Source organism: Mytilus californianus, unplaced genomic scaffold (genome assembly GCF_021869535.1).
Source record: "Mytilus californianus isolate M0D057914Y unplaced genomic scaffold, xbMytCali1.0.p SCAF_1, whole genome shotgun sequence".
NCBI classification, from domain to species: Eukaryota; Metazoa; Mollusca; class Bivalvia; order Mytilida; family Mytilidae; genus Mytilus; species Mytilus californianus.
In genome coordinates, this window is record NW_026262581.1 from 130,827,139 (window position 1) to 130,848,432 (window position 21,294).

At 31.7% G+C, this 21,294-nt stretch overlaps 2 protein-coding genes across 8 annotated transcripts in view; one reads left to right on the plus strand and one right to left on the minus strand.

Annotated features, from left to right (window-relative positions):
* The window catches only part of LOC127734144 (focal adhesion kinase 1-like), a 79,052-nt gene extending 78,116 nt beyond the window's left edge, over positions 1–936 (minus strand). The window contains exon 1 of one of the 5 annotated variants that reach the window (XM_052243891.1): positions 883–936. The gene's annotated coding sequence lies outside the window, so the exon portion shown is untranslated. Of the gene's footprint in view, positions 1–677; positions 706–882 lie in introns of those variants that run through there. The other 4 variants (XM_052243899.1, XM_052243908.1, XM_052243880.1 and 1 more) reach the window with 4 other exon arrangements.
* LOC127734290 (cerebral cavernous malformations protein 2 homolog) overlaps positions 936–21,294 on the plus strand; it is a 38,312-nt gene continuing 17,953 nt past the window's right edge. For 2 of the 3 annotated variants that reach the window (XM_052244132.1, XM_052244119.1), the window contains exons 1-10: positions 936–1,054; positions 8,732–8,842; positions 9,524–9,607; positions 11,284–11,379; positions 12,176–12,257; positions 13,635–13,681; positions 15,325–15,457; positions 15,854–15,893; positions 17,133–17,256; positions 17,616–17,763. In XM_052244132.1, the coding sequence (XP_052100092.1) occupies positions 1,025–1,054; positions 8,732–8,842; positions 9,524–9,607; positions 11,284–11,379; positions 12,176–12,257; positions 13,635–13,681; positions 15,325–15,457; positions 15,854–15,893; positions 17,133–17,256; positions 17,616–17,763 (895 nt within the window). In that variant the 5' untranslated portion in view covers positions 936–1,024. The remainder of the gene's footprint in view (positions 1,055–8,731; positions 8,843–9,523; positions 9,608–11,283; positions 11,380–12,175; positions 12,258–13,634; positions 13,682–15,324; positions 15,458–15,853; positions 15,894–17,132; positions 17,257–17,615; positions 17,764–21,294) is intronic. The other variant, XM_052244126.1, reaches the window with a different exon arrangement.

Genomic DNA, 21,294 nt, shown 5'->3' on the forward strand with positions numbered 1-21,294 from the left:
TGAATTTCATTTGATACTGTCCACTCAATTTGACCCTTTAACTCACTACTGTTGTGTAAATATCTATTGTCTGTCTATTGTCCATGCCAATCAAGGACAATCAATACAATACAATAAGTTGTTACCTGAGAGGGAGCATCTCAAAGTTGTATCCCAACTTAGTTTATTTTTACACCTTCTGCAGGAACGAAAAAAAAATGCCCATCAAAATCCAAAAAAGATTTTATCTTTCTGAAACACAAAATGCATTAAACTTTTATATATCTAGTGGATGCCAGGCCTTAAAACTTTTCCGACTGGACAGGTTAGTCTGTACTCAGAGTAGTTTTTTAGTTGTAAATACAGCCATTTTTATCCATTTGTTATGATGAACCTTAAATTTAGGCCCACCTTACTCTGATCATTCAGTGTCTCTTGTTGAAAGCTTCACTCTTGTCCGTCCCGTTTTCTATATAGCGTTATTTATAGAGTAAAATGGGGTAAAATCAGCCAATGCTTTCATGTTTACAGACCTGTAAGTGTTTTTCACATAATTAGGCACTAAGACTAAGACACATTACTATTGCAAGTTTTCGTGTGGAAGATGAATATTGAGTTTACAACACTAAATACTGTATAACATATTCAACATGTGCCTACAATAGAGCATATAGAGATAACATTTGAATTATCATTACCAATTTTTCTGAATAATTTTTCCTTGGAGATTCTAAAGAATTTCTCGGTGACGGATTTATCTGAATTTATTTTTCTCGATAACTTCTTTTATATCCATCTTGTATGATTTTATTCGAAGTAAAAACTATTTATATTGATGTTTGAACGTAAGGACAATATATTGTCAAAGACATGTTGATTTTTAAAGCAAATAAAGTAACTTACCATACCTTTATTTGACCTATTATTTTGGTTTTCAGGTGAATCATCAACCGGAAGTTGTCTTTGGAAGTCAACAAAAAAAAAAGTAGAAAAAAACTGAACTCTGGTTTTACTAGATCAGGATCAAGATGCAACAGTCAGAGCAATGGATAGGTTGGAGTTTAAAGAAAGAAAGGTACAGTCTTACTTTATATTATTATTAAACACTGTATTTTGATGACGTGTAGTTTGAAAATGGTAAAATTATGCTGATCAGCTGACTGACTAGTGACAGTAGTGTCAAATTATGTCTCTTTATAGAAATTAACCAGTCTATTACCTAGAAGGCTAACAAATTATTATTGTCTACGGTTAAGTTTGTTTTACAACATCTCTTCTTATTATTATTTAAGTTTGCAGTATACCAAGAAGCAGGCAGATGATCATTTAAAAACAGAAACAAGATAAATAAATGTTTGATAGGAATAGTGTGGTTAAGGTTCATGTGGACCATTTTCACCTCAAAATTGACAAATACAGGTCTGTTCACCCAAAATCACATTCGCTCCCATTAACGTTCGCCCCCTTTTATGTTGGCAACCTTTTGATTGGATTTGTGTTGATTAATCAAGTTTTAGTTAGTGTTTTGCTATAAATATGTTTTTTTTATTGTTTCAAAATAAAGTGCCACTCTATAAACAACAATGAAGAACACAAAAACCGGGCCACAAATCACATGTTTTTTAGGTTTCATGGTGTTGTATATCATGTATATCAGCTATAACTATCTACAGAGCTTTTATTTCCATGTGTACAGAAGATTGAAGTTACCAATATATATATGTACTTATAGATATATGCTTATTTGGTGTTGTATTACAGCTCTCATTTACGATATAGAGCATCTATTTCCATATGAAAAGAAACTTGAGGGTAAAGAAGAACTTAAGTTATAATTTTATAATTTATTTTTATTCATTATGATATCATACATTCCAACAATTATTCAAAACAATTAATATTTATTCATCAAATCATTTAAAAAAAATATATCATTTAAAAATTCCTGAATATTATACATGAAAATATAAAATATTTTTCATATATATACATCTAAAAAAAACATCTGATAATTTAACCGGTATTTGAATAAAAAAAAGTGTGCGAACTGACCCAGGGGGCAAACTTGCTGGGTGCGAATGTGTATTTGGAGCGAACGGACCCGATACCAAAATTAACTCGAGTACAGGCAAACCTGTGTACCTGCAAAAGTTTTAAGGCAAAGCATGCCCTAGATAAATAAAATTCAAATATCAAAAATGAAATCTTATCGAAAAGACACATGCAATGTTAGTAAATAATCTAATTTAATCAATTATAATGACAAATATTGGAAAAATAAAACTGTCAAAATGGTTCAACATTATGATCAGTATCCGAGAAAAACAAAGGCTTAAAAGTACACCGTTTTTACAAAACTACAAAAGGCAGATTACTCATCGAAATTTCAGAGTAATGAAAATGTAAACAAACATGATTTTTTTCAAATTTCGAATGCATAAACTACCTTTCTCTTAAATATATCGTTCAAATTTACTGTTTAAAATAGTTATTTTGATTCAGTTTAATCAGAAACTTTGCAAAAATGGTAATATTTGTAAAAATTTGATATTATGGATCGTGAGAGATCGGGGACTGCATTTTGATGATCGTGAAAACGATTGTGAAAGATCTGTTGCCACTTACTTAGTATTCGTTATTGCAAAAATTCATGAAAACGAACAAATCTTTGTTTAAACAAATGATAATTTATATTTGTAATTGGTTTGTGAATAGGGCTATGATGTTTCAATGCCATTTGATCTGATTATTTGATAATACCACACGGACTAGTTTCTTTTAACATTCAAAGTCCGTCTGTCCATGCTGTCAGTCCTGCATAAGTTTTATGTCGTTTGAAAAGTTAAGATTCTCTCATCTGATTTCCATTATTTTTTATGCACAGTCATATCTATAAAACAAAGATCCTTTGTGATTTTTGTAAGAATTGGAAAAAAACATTGTTTAAAAAAAAACGTAGGAAAACAACTGCCATATCCATGACTCGACGCAGGCATTTTCCTAAGAAAATGGTGGGTTAAGTCTGGTTTCTAGCTAACTAATATGCCCCCTTGTTTGACAGTTGTTTAATGTTCCACAATATTGCCAAATTGGATAATATTGGCAACCCAAACAGGCATAATTGGTTAACGTGGCCATATCTGGGATCCAGAAGCCAAAATTGTGTAAACATACATCCCAGATATACAACACAACTATATTTAACATTCAAACACACTTACAGTTAAATCAAACAAAGACGCCAACAAAAAAGTTTTTGTATTTGATAATACAGTCAGTATAGTAAAGCATAATTACAGAGCCCCTTAAGTGTCAAGTAAATATTTTTTTTTTTTCGTTTGCCGGAAAATAATATGGTGCGCACTAGTACTAGTTTGAATAATCTTGCACACGACTTTCAAAGTTGTGCAAAGGACTTTCAAACTTGTATGCATGACTTCCAAACTGATGTGCACAACTTTCATACTGGCGTGCCCGACTTTCTAAATGGTGCGCACGACTTTCAAAATAGTGCGCATGACTTTCTAGATATTATGCGCACGACTTTGAAACTCGTGCACACCAGTTTGAAAGTCGTGAGCACCAGTTTGAAAGTCCTGCGCACTAGTTTTGTAGGTTGTGCACAACATTTTTTAAATGTTGTACGCACGAGATTAAAAGTCGTGCGCACATGTTTCAAAGTCGTGTGCACGATTTTTCAAACGGGTGCACACTAGATACTCTGGTATTGAGATAACCGCTGTAGTCAAATTCGGGGTATATGTCTAAAAATGAGGCTAAGGAAGCTGTATATGTGGTGTCTGTAATCTCTAGTTCATGACTATTAATGGGACCTTATCAGAAAATTTTGTATTGTTAATGAAAAGAACATCTTCTATACACCTGTATGTAAAATTAAATGATATAGCTTCTTTGATTTAGCCCTTACGGAAACAAAAACGTACACATTAAGATATTTCCAGGGGAAGCCACCAGACCACCTCTCGCTTCAATCATTCGTGGATGCATTTAGCATTATATATACAAAGATATTTACTTTTCGACAATTTGTGCTCCTGGAAGTCTTATAATCTTGGATGTCTATTGTTAAACTTAGTATTGCCTTTTAAATGATAACAGGTCTAAATATGGGTACATATATATATCACCAAAAAAATGACAACATTAATTTAAGTTCTTAGTAAGTAATTACACACTTCAACCAATTACAAGTATATCAATTAGTAAAAGAAAGGTTGTTTTCTGATCATTAAGTCACGCATTGTCTTTCACAATCAAAATAATGCGTTGGATGATCTTTCACAATCAATTTTGATTAAAAATCAACAAAATTATACTTTTTCAAAAATAATTTGAACTTTTTCAAGTAATTACATACTTTTATTTTACTGGACTTCCTGACACAACAAAGATAAAGTTTCAAATATATCATGATATATTGGAATGTGACCATTATAGATACAAAACTTGATTTTTATGCCCCCGTCGTAGCGGAGGCAGCATTAAGTTTTACCCTTGTCCGTCAGTACGTACGTACGTCCCAAAATTGGTTTCCGTTCTCTAACTTGAGTTTGCCTCAACCAAATGTTATGAAACTTATACACAATGCTTATTACAACAAAACACAGATCAAGTTTGAATTTTGGTGGCGTCACTTTAACCGTTCTAGAGTTATGCCCCTTTATAAATGGAAAAATTGCAAAATTTTCAGTTTCTGTTCTCTTACTAAAGTTTGTCTCAATCAAAAATGTTATGAAACTTATACACAATGCTTATAACCACAAAACACAGATCAAGTTTGAATTTTGGTGGCTTCACTTTAATCATTCTTGAGTTATGTCCCTTTATAAATGGAAAAATTGCAAAAATTTAGTTTCCGTTCTCTAACTTAAGTTTGCCTCAACCAAATGTTATGAAACTTATACACAATGCTTATTACCACAAAACACAGATCAAGTTAGAATTTTGGTGGCGTCACCTTAACTGTTCTAGAGTTATGCCCTTTATAAATGGAAAAAATTGCAAAATTTTTAGTTTCCTTTCTCTAACTTAAGTTTGCCTCAACCAAAAGTTATGAAACTTATACACAATGTTTATTACCACAAAAAACAGATCAAGATTGAATTTTGGTGGTGTCACTTTAACTGTTCTAGAGTTATGCCCCTTTATAAATGGAAAAATTGCAAAATTTTTATTTTCTTCAAAATATCAAGTAATTTTTAAAATTGGAGTTATCTTCCTTTGTCCATGATTATAGTTGAATCAACTACAATCAATGCTTTATACAATGTAATGTTTAATTTTGACTTCGATTGATAAAACACAGATCAAATTGAATTTGGGTAGTGTCACTTTAACAATTATTGAGTTATGCCCCTTTATAAATTGAAAGATTGCAAAATTTTTAGTTTCCATTCTGTTTCTTAAGTTTGCCCCTACCAAACATTATGAAACCTATACACAATATTCATTACCACAAAACTAAGATAGATCAAGTACAAATTTTTTGTTTCCGTTTTCTAACTTTAGTTTGCCTCAACCAAATGTTATGAAACTTATACACAATGCTTATAACTACATAATACAGATTAATTATGAAATTTGGTGGCGACACTTTTACCATTTTTGAGTTATGTCCCTATATAAACATAAAAATTGCTGAATTTTTCGTTTCCGTTCTCTAACTTTAGTTTGTCTCAACCAAATGTTATAAAACTTATACACAACCGTTCTAGAGTTATGCGTGTTTACAAATAGAAAAATTGCTAAATTTTTAGTTTCTGTTCTCTACTTAAGTTAGCCTCAACCAAATGTTATGAGACTTACACACAATGCTTATTACCACAAAACTCAGATCAAGTTCAAATTTGGGTAGCATCACTTTTACCGTTCTTCAGTTATGTCCCTTTATAGCTATATGATACAAGCAGGGGCATCATCTGTGTCCACATGTGGACACTATCCACATTTATTTCTTAATGATTTTCATAGGATTGTGTGTCGCCTTTCGTGTTTTCTTAAAAAGTACTGCATTTTTTCTTTAACTTAGTGCACAGTATTAATAAGGAAGTTGAATCATTTTGACAGTCGTAATTTTTTTTCTGATTTGTTCCACCTTTTGAAAATACATCAGATTTTTCACAAGTTTTGAAGTAGAACTTAATTGCATTCACCATGAGATACCAGATCTTTCACAATCCGATCACAATGCTTGACCACTGTTAGTTATTCTTTCACGATCATTTTTCTCTATATAACGAATGACACCCGTGCCACAGGTAATAATTGAAGTGAACTGTATTAATTGACATGGACAATAGATTGACAATAGATACCTAACAATAATTGGTGATTTAAACTGTATACCTGAGTGGACCATATCAAGTGAAACTCAACTGCTGTTAATTTTATCATCTTCTGCAGGGACGAAAAAAAGTGCACTGCAAAATCCTGTTAAGTTTTAAATTTCCAAAACATACAATGCATTTGAATTTTATTTATCTAGGACATACTATGGCTTAAAACTTTTCCAGATGCACAGGTTTGTCTGTACTCAGAGTAACTTTTGAGGTGAAAACGCAGCCATTTTAGCCAAAGGGTCCACATGAACCTTAAATGTAAATGGGGTGCAAGACAACTTGGCCCGAAGACAACTCTGACCATCTACAAAATAAACAACTAGGACCATCAATAAGTGTACTTGGACTGTCTACAAGCAAACTCAGACAAAGTATAAAGGGAGAGTTTTACGCCTATTTTGACCATATAAATGATAAGATGAGTGTCTACCACGAAAGAGACAACTTAAACTATCTACCTGTATGTCTTCTATGAAAAGAAGTCAGACCGTCGATAGAGACAATTCAAGATCACAACTTTTAAGACTCGGGACAATTTAGAGCTTGACATTTTGTGTAGACATGCATCTGTCTATTGTCAATGATTGTTGAAGATTGTTTAGGATGCTTCCTATATTTATTTTTATTTCTGCTGCTTGAAAGCTTATATGAGTATGTTTGTTATATTTTTGATAGATTTCTTTTAGCTTGGTATATATTATTTCCTCAAATATTTTAAAGAACTTATAAGTCCAAACATATTCCAATTTCAAAATGAAATAATCACTATGATTTATAGTTATATACATGTACATACATTGTACATATCTTTAGTACATTAGATAAATAATTTCTAATTAAGTTAATTTAATTATAACTTTTGGTAAAATGCAAAACGTTTATAATAAACAAGGTATTCAATTATCAGATAAATTTAGTTTGTTTTACATGTTTAATGAATTAATAAAAAAATAATTTAAGATGTAGAATCACCCCATGCCCATGATGAAGTAGAAACTAGAATCAATTTAATTTACTTTAGATTAATTATTTTTGGCACAGCACTTCATTCATTGTCATTTGCAAATGCAGCAAGGTATAAAATGAAACTGATGTGAAATATAACATTTTAGCATTAATATATTCTCCAAACTGTGTTTATACTTTGTCAGAGTTAGCACTTTAGACGTTCCAAGTTGTGTTGAAATAGATTCTCTGAGTTGAGTTGAAATAGACAGTCTAAGTTGACTTATTGACATTTAGGTTAAAAAATATAATTAATAACCTTCAACAGTTGTTCAACAAATAAAAAAAAAAAACAAATTCAACTTCAACTTTGTTTTGCTTATTTTAAGCAAGGATTTGTATAGTAAGCTTACGATACAAATCCTAGTTTTAAGTGTTATAATGAATTAATAAAGATAAGTAGAAATTTGGATTCACATTAAAACAAATTATTTTGATAAATATATAATATACATTTAATCATAAACTCTTAACATGCTCCAAAGTTGGTCATCATGTGCTAAAAGCGTTAATTTTGATGATTTTTCGTCCTATTTCTTGACCTGGAAGACCAATGGATGATGATAGATGTGTCTCACTGTAGTCTGCATGTAGAGTGAACCCCATTGAATACATTGACCCCAAAAGTGCTGAGTTTGGAGTGAACCTGATCTAAGTATGATAGTGTAAAGAAGGTCATTTCCACCAAAAATCAGGAATTTGTCGTTTTTTCCTGATTTCTGGCTTCACCTGGACCTGCAACAGGCAGTAGTCATTCCCTAAGCGTATTTCAATAATGAGCATTGACAGTAGTAATATGCCTACAGGTTAATACTATTTTTGGAAATTTTAGGCCTCTGAACTGTGTGTCCCAGACACCAAAGAGAAGCCCACCCGGGGTGACTCCTCCAGAAAAAAACAGTTTTTTATCTGATTTCAATTTACAAGTTTCTTAGTTGGGCTCAAACTGCAGCATAAACCTGAGAAACATGACAATAAGTAGCCTGAGGTTGAGGGAACATGCATAAACTTCGAAATACATACCATATATTTGACCTCTGAAAGTATGGAGTGCCATTAGAGCCAAAAAACGGTATTTTGGATAGAGGCTGTAATATTACGGCCCTGCATTGTAAGTATCTTTACTAATCATTTAGATAGTCTAAACCCTCTTTAAAACTTTGTCTGAGTTGTCATTACAGATGGTCTGAGTTGACCTTTAGTCGGTCAAAGTTATCTCAGGGCAGAGTGTCATAATGTACATGCAACAGCAACCTTAAAACAAAAAAAAAGACAAAAAGAGAAAAAAACGTTTTTATTTGTACTTTTGCAACTGAAAATTATGATGTCAAACTTCATTTCAATACATTTCATACTGTGCCTAAAACAAAGTTTTTTTAAAATTTTAGTTGATGTCACTATCAAGAGAAACCAAACAACAAAAAGTGTCTGACCCATCACCTGATTATCTGATGGGTGATCTATTGATGAAGAAAGATTATATAGAAAGTGATGTGTGGGTCAGTAAATTGATGACTTATTTTTTATTCTGCTTATTGACTCATTCTGAAATTTATTTACTTTATTTTTTTTATAACCAATTTTCAGCTTATTTCCATATCTAAAGAACAGATACAGTTAACCACATACAAAAGGATGCTATAGAATTCATCTGTACCTTTTACTGTAGATTACATTGTTTATAATGTCTACCAGATATATCATCAAAGGAATGATCTTGGAGTTTCTTCCTATGTAGATCACTCCAGCCTTAAACCACAGATCTTAATTTGCATAGTGATCCCATGAAATAGTTTCATTCATCCAAAAAACCTGTATCAATTAGCAATATAAAATATATATGGAATAGTCATACATTTCCTTGATTATGATATATATTTGTATGATGCACAAAGACAGCTCACCAATAGTCTATACTGTTTCATTAAGATTATATCAGAGGCAATGTGTATGTATTGTTACTCCTTTGATACTGCAACAGCGAAAACATAAAACTATTCAGAGGAAACTTTTTTGCTGTAAATTGTGTTGTTTTTGGCATGAAGTAGATGATATATGAATTAGAAAAATCGGTATTCCTTCAAATTTCATTTTTAAATGCATGTTGTTTTTTTTTGTCAATATCTACATTTTACAAAATGCAATAGGATATAACCAGTGACAGAATAATATAATTTCAGTATGCTGGCCTTATACCGGGTGTTCCTGTAGAAGTAGATGTGACTAACAGAACTGATGTATTACGAATCATCGATCGTGGCAAGGTATAAACAATCAATGTACCCCAGCAAGATATATTTTGATACCTTCTGTGGAAAATTTTCAGGGAGGTATATAGGAAACATTTCGTCCATTCATGCAAATTGTGTACAAAAAATTTGAGTGTCTTAAGGGATGAAAATGATACTTGATATTATTTGTATTCTACCATCAGAGGAAAGTCACTAGTTAAGTTGGAATGTCAAGGTAAAAAACAGTTCAAATTTACATATCCCTAAAACAAAATATATAAATACCATTATCTTTGGTTTACCTCAAATATATTTTAAATGATACTTTCAATTAAATTATTTTTGTGTTATATTGATAATTTGTTACAAGTTAGGTTGTGTAGCCTTGCTGTAAATTCAGCTACTTTTCATGATGTGGAGTCATTATAACTTGAAGGTTAAGGTCACAAACTAAATTCATGTGGTAGACCCTGTGTTAATTTTTACAAAATGGGCAAATTGTCTTTGGCAGATCTTGTCTGCTTATTAGTCCCCTACTGACGAAGTCGAAGGGGACTTTAGGTTTGCACTCCGTCAGTCTGTCTGTCTGTCTGTCTGTCTGTCTGTCTGTCTGTCTGTCTGTCTGTCTGTCTGTCTGTCTGTCTGTCCATCTGTCAGTACGGCAAATCAGTTTTCCAGACTTTTTTTCTTCGTGCTTGAAGATATTGATTATAGCTTTTCTCTTTGTTCAGTTAAAGCCCTTTCCCTAGAATTAAATTTTTGATGAAATACTTATTAATTAGTAGATTTCTGTTCAAAAGGAAATAACTCATTTTTTAAAAGATTTTAAAAGACAAAATGACATTTTGGATTTTTTTCCTTTTCTTTGGTAAATTGTTTGAAGAATTTTGTGGTAGGTTTGTTTGTCATTCTAGAAGATATTGATTTGATAATTAGTATATAGTTTTATCATGACAATTTACAGATCAAGTTGGAATTTTGTTCCAGTCTGATAATTTTGTGCAGTTATGGTCTTTGGACATAGAAAATTCACTTAAATAATCAGTTTTCAACAGTTTTTTTTTCGTCATGCTTGAAGATTTTGACTTGATATTTTTATGTAGTTTACACCATGACAAGTTATAGATCAAGTTAAAATTTTGTTCCATTACAATGACTTTGTAACCGGTAGGGGACTATGTATTGCCATGCAATACTCACAGAATGCTTGTTTTTTTTGTACTGCTTGGAGTCAATTGATGATATCTGGTATAATTGTTCACTTATTTTAGAAAGTAAGATATAAATAAGGTTTTGCTCTGAGTTTTAAAGGGTTAGATTATGTAAAATACTACATCCCTGATTACTGGTTCATAAAATGTTACAGCAAGTAGATATTTTCCTATTTGTTATGTTAAAAAATACTGAATATTCAATTTTGACACATTGCGTTTTTAGCCCCTGTAACAAATATTTGAAGTCTTTGTTCAGTAACTAATTATTAGACATGGCCTCTAATGTTAACATTACATGCACAGTATAATTTATTTACTTCCCAAAGTTTTAAGGGAGGTAAGATATGTTTTAAATTATTGCTAGTGAATATCTGTGAATTTTGTATGAAGTATAGGATAGCCTAATGGTGTTTATTTTTCTATTAAATTTTAATATAAAAAAGCAAAATGTATAAAACATCATTTGTACGCTGATAATTTATGTCTTTATTACAGAAAGAAGAGTTAGTTCCCCTGCAGCTTTCGCAAGATCCTGATGCTGTTTTCAGTCTCAGTAAAAGCAATATTAGGATCCACAAACAAGATTATGAGGTATGAAAAGTGAAAATATAAAATATAATTAGAGTAGTTTGATCTGCTTTGTATACCGGTAACCTGAAAAGCACAAACTAAACACCTTACATAGATCTAGAGTTATATACGGGTTACTGTATTTATGTATAATCCCCCTTTGAAATTATTTTGAATAGGCCAGATTTGAAAGGAATTGAGGAAGACGTTTTGGGAGGGGTTCAAAGATTTTTCTTGACCCACTCAGCCCCAACAGAAAGGTTTCCTTTATGTATAAGAAATCTAAGCTGATTTAAAGATTCTGAATAAAACATTTATTCCATGTGTTAAAAGAATTAGTGTCTCCCACAGTTTAAGGACATTGTCAAATAAACAGTAAAAAAAGTCACATGCAATTTTCTTTTCAATAAGCTACATCATGTGTTTGACTTGTGGTTTTGCTATAAAAAAAAACCTCTGATAGTTTAGCTCTCTCCATCGCCAGGTTATCATTCAGATCATAACAAGGAATCAGATGATGTAATTGATTAATCAACCAATGAAAAGTGTTGTTGCAAAAAATTCTTTGACCAGTTCTTAATGAAAACTCTGCCTTTGTATTGTGTATCAGTAATCATATTTAAATTTCTTGAATTCTATACAATCAAATCTGAATAATGAAGTATCCATAAGTAACAATTTGAAAACCCACTGAACTTAATGAAACTGTTTCTTTACAGTATGTGGAAATATTTATTGAAGCTTTACCAAGAACATTTCAGTTAGAAAATGAAGGAATGATATCAGTCCATTTAACTGTGATTATAATTCTTTGTAGACCCTTGATATTCCTATCCATGTTATAGCAGCTGTATGTTATATTAAAGATGATGGTCTTCACACTCTAGCTATTAAATATGGTATGTAAACTAGTGGTTCCTTAGGAAATATTGTTATGCTAAACCAATGAAAATACAAATTTAGTATCACATATTTTGTATTAATACTTGAAGGGTCATGAGGAGTCAGAATGGGATATCTCTTATAATTACACCTTATGTAAGAATCCTGGGTTTTGATTGGTTGATAGCCAGTGTATTTTTCACCAATTTACTTTTATCAAATGAATATCGTTCATTTTTAAACAGCGCCGGGGTATATGCAAAAAGGATATGCCTTTTTTACCCTCTCTGCCATGGCATTTGCCAAAAAATACTCTATCCGACTGGACGCTTGTAATGTCACGATCATCAATGCGTTTTATGTCACGATCATCAATGCGTTTTGTACGTTAACATTCGGTGTAATTAAACAGATATAGCATGTTCTTGAGGGGTATTTGCGAAAAATACCAGTCTTGAGAATGAATTTCCCTCGCCTTAGTGCTCGCGAAATTTAACATTCTCTCGACTGGTATTTTTCGCAAATACCCATCCTTAACATGATATATCTGTTCAATATCAACTAGACTAGAGTTACTTAATTTCAATATTCAAGTAATAAAAGACCCTTTTTTCTAAATATAAAGAAAATTAAATATAAAGAGAGTTGATATCAAGGGATATTAAATTCTCACGAGATGTGAAACAAATTTCTCTTTTGGTAAACATTATCTTTTTGTAAAACAAGAAAATTCCAAGAACAATATTCTTCTCTGTTGAACCTAAACAGTATGTCATCTTCAAGCTTTTTGTATGCTTCAGAATGAAACCAAATATGACAAAAAGATTATTTTCAGGTGAAACATGTGAGTGTTTTGTATATTATTGAAGAAATCAAAAATCTAAGTTACCACAGGGGAAAAGTAGTCTGTTGTGACAATTGAAAGTCATCAATGACATGATAGGCTAACCAAAAAAATACACATATTTTGTATAACTTATTCATATCACAATCTGTTCAGTGAGTCTGTGATACGAGAAATATCTCTTCAAACTGGAAAAAGATAATAGGCCACAGCCATCACAGAAATGCCTTTTTAACATGGCTGTTACTTCATAAATCAAACAACAATGATATCAGGCACGGGACAGCATAGACTTTCATCATCAGCTTTGCATCAGTCCTGACATTCAGTGATTTTCTGGAATAAGAAGTATGTTGTACATGCAATGGGAAAACTTTGTTATTGCTTAAAACTGATAAATACATATTTTTAAAAGTACCTTTATACTTGTATTCCAGTTTTCTATTTGTTTAGAAAAGGATATACTGAAAAATGAAAACAAAAGAAAACATAAATCTGAAGTAATAAAAATACTTGACACTAAAAGTTTACTTAAGATTATTTTTTACAGGAATTCCTGACAAATGTGATTTGGCAGTACTGTACTGTAAAAATCAGGTTAGTGTCATTATTTTGTCTATATTTTGACTGTGTAGATTGTATAGAGATTTGCATACTAGGATATACTTACCTGGAGGAGAACTCATTATTTGGGTCCTGCATTATTCATGTTGGTGCCCTCTAGTTTTCACTTTATCCTTCAGTCTGTCACAATTTTTTTTCGTACATAAAAAAAACCAAAAGTATGGGTAGATCATTGATGAAATTTTGCGCAGTTGTCGTGCATAAAAATGTAGATGTACATTTTATTTTTATGTGAAAATTGGCAAATCAAAATCACAAATTTTGAGAAAGATCTGATATAAAATTTCTACAAAAATTGATATGTAGGTATATTATGCTATTCCAAATTGATAACTGGTGTCAAACTAATGCTGCGTTCACACATAATTCGAATTTGATTCGCATTAACTAATTCGAATTAGTTTAATTCGCATTCGAAATGTTTTACGTCTGAACGTAAATTTTAATACGAATTACAATGCGCGTCAAATTCGCTTTACTGTCCAAACAATGTTAACTTTTAATTAGCATTATCATAATTTAAACAAAACAACCATTTTAGAGCCAATAACATCTCCAAACTTGCTCTCTTGATCTGATATGACGTTTATCGGAATCATTTTTCCTTCTCATTTCAATAACAGGGCAAGGGTTTTCCTATTTTTCCAACAAGTACATTTTTTCCTGCTATTTTGCACAAAGCATAATGATTGTTAAACGAGAAAAAAAAAAGTTTTTCGTAAACATGTTGGTTTTTCTTTTTTGTGAGTCTCAGATCACTAGACCTAAATAGCATCATCCTCCCAACACCCTATATGACAGAATGTCTCCATTAACGACCAAGTGTTACCCATTTATAAATTATTGTCGGACATGTCAGACTTGTCAGCATATATACGCATATGACGTCATGACCACAATGACGTCATTATGACGTCATGACCACAATGACGTCATTATGGTTTTCGCCTATGATATTTTCGCTAACACCAATTATTAGTGTTACGTCTTTAATTTTAAAGAATCACGAAATAATGATAATATTCTTTTAATTTTTCTGTCCAAGCACTTGTTCGGGTAATTCGAATTACAATTTAGAAAGTGTCCACACCACAGTTTAATTTCGAATTGAAGCGAATTAACTAATTCGCATTAACGAAAACGCATTTCTAATTCAATTCGAATTGAAAAAAGATGAGTGTGTGAACGCGCTTAGCGAATTCGATTCGCATTTGATTCGAATTCAATTCGAATTAAATGTACGTGTGAACGAGGCATTATGTTAAAAAAAATCACAAATTTTTAGAGACATCTTTTTTGTGCTAGGATTTCATTGAAAATTGATAATTAGGTAGAAATTGCTACTCCAAATTGATTTCCTGTGTCAGAAATTATCTGTCAGTCACAATTTTTTAAATGTCTGCCAAAATTCATAAAAAAAATATATAGTGCTCCGATGTAGTGAAACTTGATATTTTTATTTTGACCTATACTCACTGATATTATACATGTTTGTTGTACATCTTTTCATGTGTTAAGCTATGGAGACCTTGAAAATTAAAACAGCAATAAGATATCCAGAATCCTTGAACAGGCACAACTTAAAAATAACAGATTTAACATACATTTATTTACAGGCTCAGGCAGACACTATTTGCGCTGCTGTAGGCCAGTGTTTCCAGCGGGCTTACCAGGAGGCCACTATTGAATTACTACAGGAAACCATCAGGCAAGCTGAAAAAGACAGATCTTCTATAGCATCTTCAGAAGGTATGACGTACAAACATATTGGTAACTTTTTGAGTTTCTAGAAATGTCAGACTTGCCTTTTATCATCAGGCAAGTCAGGTAGAGAATAATTAAAATTGAAACTTGCATGTCTGTAGTATTAATTGTCGGGTAAGAGAGACTGGCCATGGGATATCAAAATATTTAAAAGTTTAAACCTGATAAAAAAAGAGAGAAGTATTTCTGAAAGAAAGAAGTTTTCTTTTAAAGTTTTCTGTAACATTTTGCAGTTCAGGGAGACTGGTATCAGACACATCAAGTTAAAGAAACTAAAAAAAAATGAAAGTAGAAAATCTACTAAGAATTGGGAGGGGGGATATGCTTAGCACTTCAAATTATGTGTGCATTCTAGTTTGTTATTGTTTTTTTTTATTCTAGGTTCTAGTACTACTATTAATGATCTTAATCAGCATTCATTGTGAGTATACTTGTATATATATATATTGTACCAATCCCTGAAAATTAAACCTGTCACATCGGTTACAAAACATAATATAATACATCAAAAGGAAATCAGGCATTTCTTAAAATACGTGTATTGGACAGTACAACAGAGTCCACAAAAATCTGCCTCATCCAATATAGAAGACATACAAAGTCAACAAGGAACAACAAATGGTACAGCTAGTCTGACTTGATACAGGCAGATTTACATACATATCAAACCTCTCCCATTTGCTTTTCTAAACCAGAGTATGTAAAGATATACAATAAAACCCCTGCACACAGAGTGCAGCTACCAACAGGATGTCCACCAACTAGAACAAAGAAATGAAAGATGTCACATATTTTTTAAAACGGTCAAGGAGTAGAGCCAGGAAGGCCTTAATTTGGCCCTAAATATTGAACTTTGTTATATCATATGCAAAAATCTATTTAATAATCAGATTTAGATAGACCCTTTTTCTGTCTGCTGTTCATTTAAACAGCTTCAAAAGTTTGATATTTTACAGGGTTTTAGCCAGATTGCCTGTTTTTATGCATTTGTACAGTCTATTTCATTCTGAAAAACATTGGCCATACCGTTTGACCAACATAAAATTGTTATACAAAGATTTATACCGATCAGATACGCATCCTAATAAAAATTCATAGTGGTCCTTGCATGTGGCCAATGTTGTTTCAAGCAAATACTTTTAAATTTAACCAAAAAGTTAGTGAAAATTACGATTTTCGTCATAAGAGTGCACATTTATAACATCATAATGACTTCATAAGTGTTCTGATGTGTCAAAACTTGTTGATTTTGTATTTGTCAGATATTTTGACACATTTTGTCATAAGATGCTAACTCTAAGTACTTAATTAAAATTTCACAGAATTATAGGACCAATTTTGACCCTTTGTAAACCTACTTCTTTGCTTACTTATATAGACAGTAAGGTAAGGTAGCCACAGCTCTTGGTTCAATTCTGCCAATCAAGTAAGCTTAAAAATTAGAAACAACAGACCTTTAAAGATTGAAAATTTCACTTGAATATTATTTGTATGTGCAAATACCTGGCTTTTGAATGTTTTAGATCTAAGGTCTAAAATACATGTGTTTATGCTTACCTGATCTTTTCCATGACCAACCTTAAGTGTAATTGTCTGTCATTTTTCCAAATTTTCCAATTTAAAAAGTAGTTAAACTGACAAAATAATCCTTCTTATTTAGTTTATCCACATCAGATCAAGAAGAAACTAAACCAAGAAAACACAGGACTCGCAGTGTTGGAGAAAAAAGTGAGACAAGTAGTATTGGTCATCATGCATTACTGGTTAAGGAATATATGAACAAGGTGACTTTATCATAGATATTATAAAATATTAAAAAGACAAACTTAAGTGAGACATCAACAGACAAGATAAACAAAATTAGTAATTGTTTGCATGGTTTAAAAAAAGATGTAGTCAATAAAAGATTGTTGAATAGTAATAGTAAATAGATTCACCTTAAATATGAGATTGACAATGAAAATATTTCTGTATTCAGACAACATTATAGAGACTGTCAGGTGCCTTGACCAACTAACAAAATCAATGTCCTCAGTTGTATGCAGCATAAATGGCACCAGTTTCAATCAAATTATATACAATCTAATATTTGATATACTGTATTGTATTTGTGACTTTAATTTGCATAGAATATTTATTACAGCTTCCAAATATTTTTACAAATTATGATGAGTTGAAGCAGTTTGGTACTTTGTTTCAAGCCTTGAATGATCCTTTGAATACAGACATCTCAGATATATGTGATAAAATGTTTAAACTGTATGGACCAAAGAGAGAACATCTTATGACAGGTAAATTTATTAACAGTATGGACCAAAGAGAGAACATCTTATGACATGTAAATTCCTTAACTGCATGGACCAAAGAGAGAAAACCTTATGATATATAAATTCATTAACTGTATGGACCAAAGAGAGAAAACATCTTATGACAGGTAAATTCCTTAACTGTATGAACCAAAGAGAGAAAATCTTATGACATGTAAATTCCTTAACTGTAAGGCTTAGAGAAAACATCTTATAACAGGTAAATTCCTTAACTGTAAGGCTTAGAGAAAACATCTTATGACAGGTAAATTCATTGACTGTATGGATCAAAGGGAGAACATCTTATGACAGGTAAATCTATTGACTGTATGTGTCAAAGGGAGAACATCTTATGACAGGTTAATCTATTGACTGTTTGGAACAAAAAGAGAACATCTTATGATAGGTAAATTCATTAACTGTAAGGTTTAGAGAAAACATCTTATGACAGGTAAATTCATTGACTGTTTGGAACAAAGAGAGAAAATCTTATGACAGGTAAATTCCTTAACTGTAAGGCTTAGAGAAAACATCTTATGACAGGTAAATTCATTGACTGTATGGATCAAAGGGAAAACATCTTATGACAGGTAAATCTATTGACTGTTTGGAACAAAAAGAGAACATCTTATGATAGGTAAATTCCTTAACTGTAAGGCTTATAGAAATATCTTATGACAGGTAAATTCAGTGACTGTATGGATCAAAGGGAGAACACATTATGACAGGTAAATCTATTGACCGTTTGGAACAAAAAGAGAACATCTTATGACAGGTAAATTCATTAACTGTAAGGACAAAGAGAGAACATCTTATGACAGGTAAATTCATTGACTGTATGGATCAGAAACATAATCTTGTCACAAATCAATTTATTTATCCTGCAATTGGCCGACTGTTGTACAAATAAATGATTTGTAGTTGTACATTTTGTAGTCTTCTGTAAAAAAGCCAACTGAAAATTTAAAAAAAAACGTAAAATGTCAAGGTAAAATTGCAGAATAAAAACAATTTATTTACAATGTCGGAAAATAAATTGTTTTTTGTTCTCACTATGAAACAGGAGAAAAGCTTTGTGAGTCTTTTTTTTTTGTGCAATGTGCATATTTTGTAATATACTACAAATAAAAAAAAAAAAATTCACAGATTTATCTGTTATCTTAAGTGACCAGGAAAAATACATCAAATGTAAATATGTAAACTATAGTGACCAGAAAACTATGATAACATTGTATTGCAAGTAAATCTATTAAGTGTACTGACCATAAGATTCATAAGTAGTTTTATAAACCATACAGACACAATATAAAATATCCTTTAAATCTATAACCTCTTTGGACCTGATATTATCCTATTCAAATAAATTTCTGAACTATATGGACCTGATAGAAAACATAAAATTATTTGTATACTAACATACTTGTGAAATATAATCTTTAGAGAAACCTTGATTTTGAGTAATCTAATATTCTATCTCTGAACCAACTTTGAAAATTTTTCTGTAATTTAACCCATCCAAGCTGAACACTAATCTGTTCTTACAAAATTTATTCCCAACAACTTTGATTAGAATTATTTTAGTCAACTAGAAAAAAAACATTTACAATGTTTAGGTAAGCACTTAGAAATTATGCATCTTCTCTGAAACCAAATTTTAATTCAACCATGCTTTGCCTTAATCATCGTAAGTGTGAGAAGTTTCTACATAGTTTTTGTCTCGCCTTGACGGAGTCAAAAAGTGAGACATAGGTATGCTGTTTCTGGCGTCGTCGTCTGCGGAGGCATCAACAATGTATTAGTTTGTCAGGGATCACCACAACCCATTTAAGGATGGCGGTGCGTCACACTAAAATTTCTAGCACCACATTAAAATTCCCAGCGCCACGCTTATTTTATTGTCCGCCACACTTTAAAATTTCATTAGATTGAAGTTAAATTTCAGATATCCCTAATCCAATTATCATGTCAGTGGCAATTAAGAAGTCGAATTATTGTTTACTGTCTCAAGGGATGTACACTGACAGCTGATTATATTATTTACATGGTCTCGCGTGGTTGAACAAGGTAACAACCAATGAACGATCATGACCCAGTTTTTTCAATTTAATTGAAAAGTAAAACTTGTTTGCAAACTACAGTTATTTTATATTATGCATATGTTTGACTATACCTTAAATGGAATGTTTATATCCTAACTAGATTAATTAAAGCAGTAATCCAGAAAACAAATGGATTCCCTGACCACATGGTCTTTTTGTTGACAACAATGTCACATGATCTCTTTTGGCGAGAAATTACTGGGGAATACCTAAATAACAGACAAACATTGTCTGGTTATTTTTAGACAGTTAGATCTGGGATAGGAGTTTCCTTACCTTAAAACTCATTTAAAGTAAGAAAAGAGTAAAACTGGATATATAATTCCTTTACATAATTGTATTGGAAAAGAGGGTAGTTAATTTAATAAAATTCTACATAACACATATGATTTTATAAACTGCTAGATAGGCTATGACTGAAATTCTGTGACTGAATATTTTTTTTTTATTATTAATTTCTTTATCTTTTTAGACCTTTTTACCATGTGGTTTTCCATAAGACAATTTAGATAAAATTTGTCAGAATATTCCTGCAATCTGGGAAGCCACATCAGGTGTTTACTCTCCCTGTTTAATATGTTCCTACAAGTGTGGTGACCACTAATAGGACCAACTACAAAATCTGTGTGAGACCCCCTTTCCAAATTAGCTATATATTTGACAAATACATGTAAGGCATACTGTATAATTAATAATTAATACACAAGGAATCGATTCGACAACGCAACACAAAATCTCTGATTTGATGAACTTTTTTTCCCCCACCCTTGATTTTCATTCTGTGGTGAACCCTGGTTTGTGATTAGGTCTAGTTTATGGTGAACCACTAGTGGTAGGTCAATGATATTTGGTATGCAGTTGTATAAGCATTATCACATCTCATTTCCATGGAGATTATTTGGCCCTGCCCCCTCAGTCATGGTCTGTTGACTTTAAAACTTTTGCTTAGTTTACATGTATTAGTTTGTGATTAGGTCAGTTTATGGGGAATCACTAGTGGTAGGTCAATGATATTTGGTATGCAGTTGTATAAGTATTGGCATATCTCATTTCCATGGAGATTATTTTGCTCCCCCCCCCCCCCCCCCCTAGTCCCTCTCAGTCATGGTCTATTGCTTTTAAATATTTTGCTGAGTTTACATGTATTAGTTTGTGATTAGGTCAGTTCAAGGGGAACCATTAATGGTAGGCCAATGTTAATTGGTATGCAGTTATATAAGCATTAGCACGTCTCATTTCCATGGAGAATATTTGGCCCCGCCCCCTCAGTCATGGTCTATTGACTTTGAAACTTTTGCTTAGTTTATATGTATTAGTTTGTGATTAGATCAGTTTAAGATGAAAAGCTAGTGTTAAGTCAGTGATATTTCGTATGCAAATTTATCGGCATTTGCAAGTCTTCTTAGCATGGAGATTA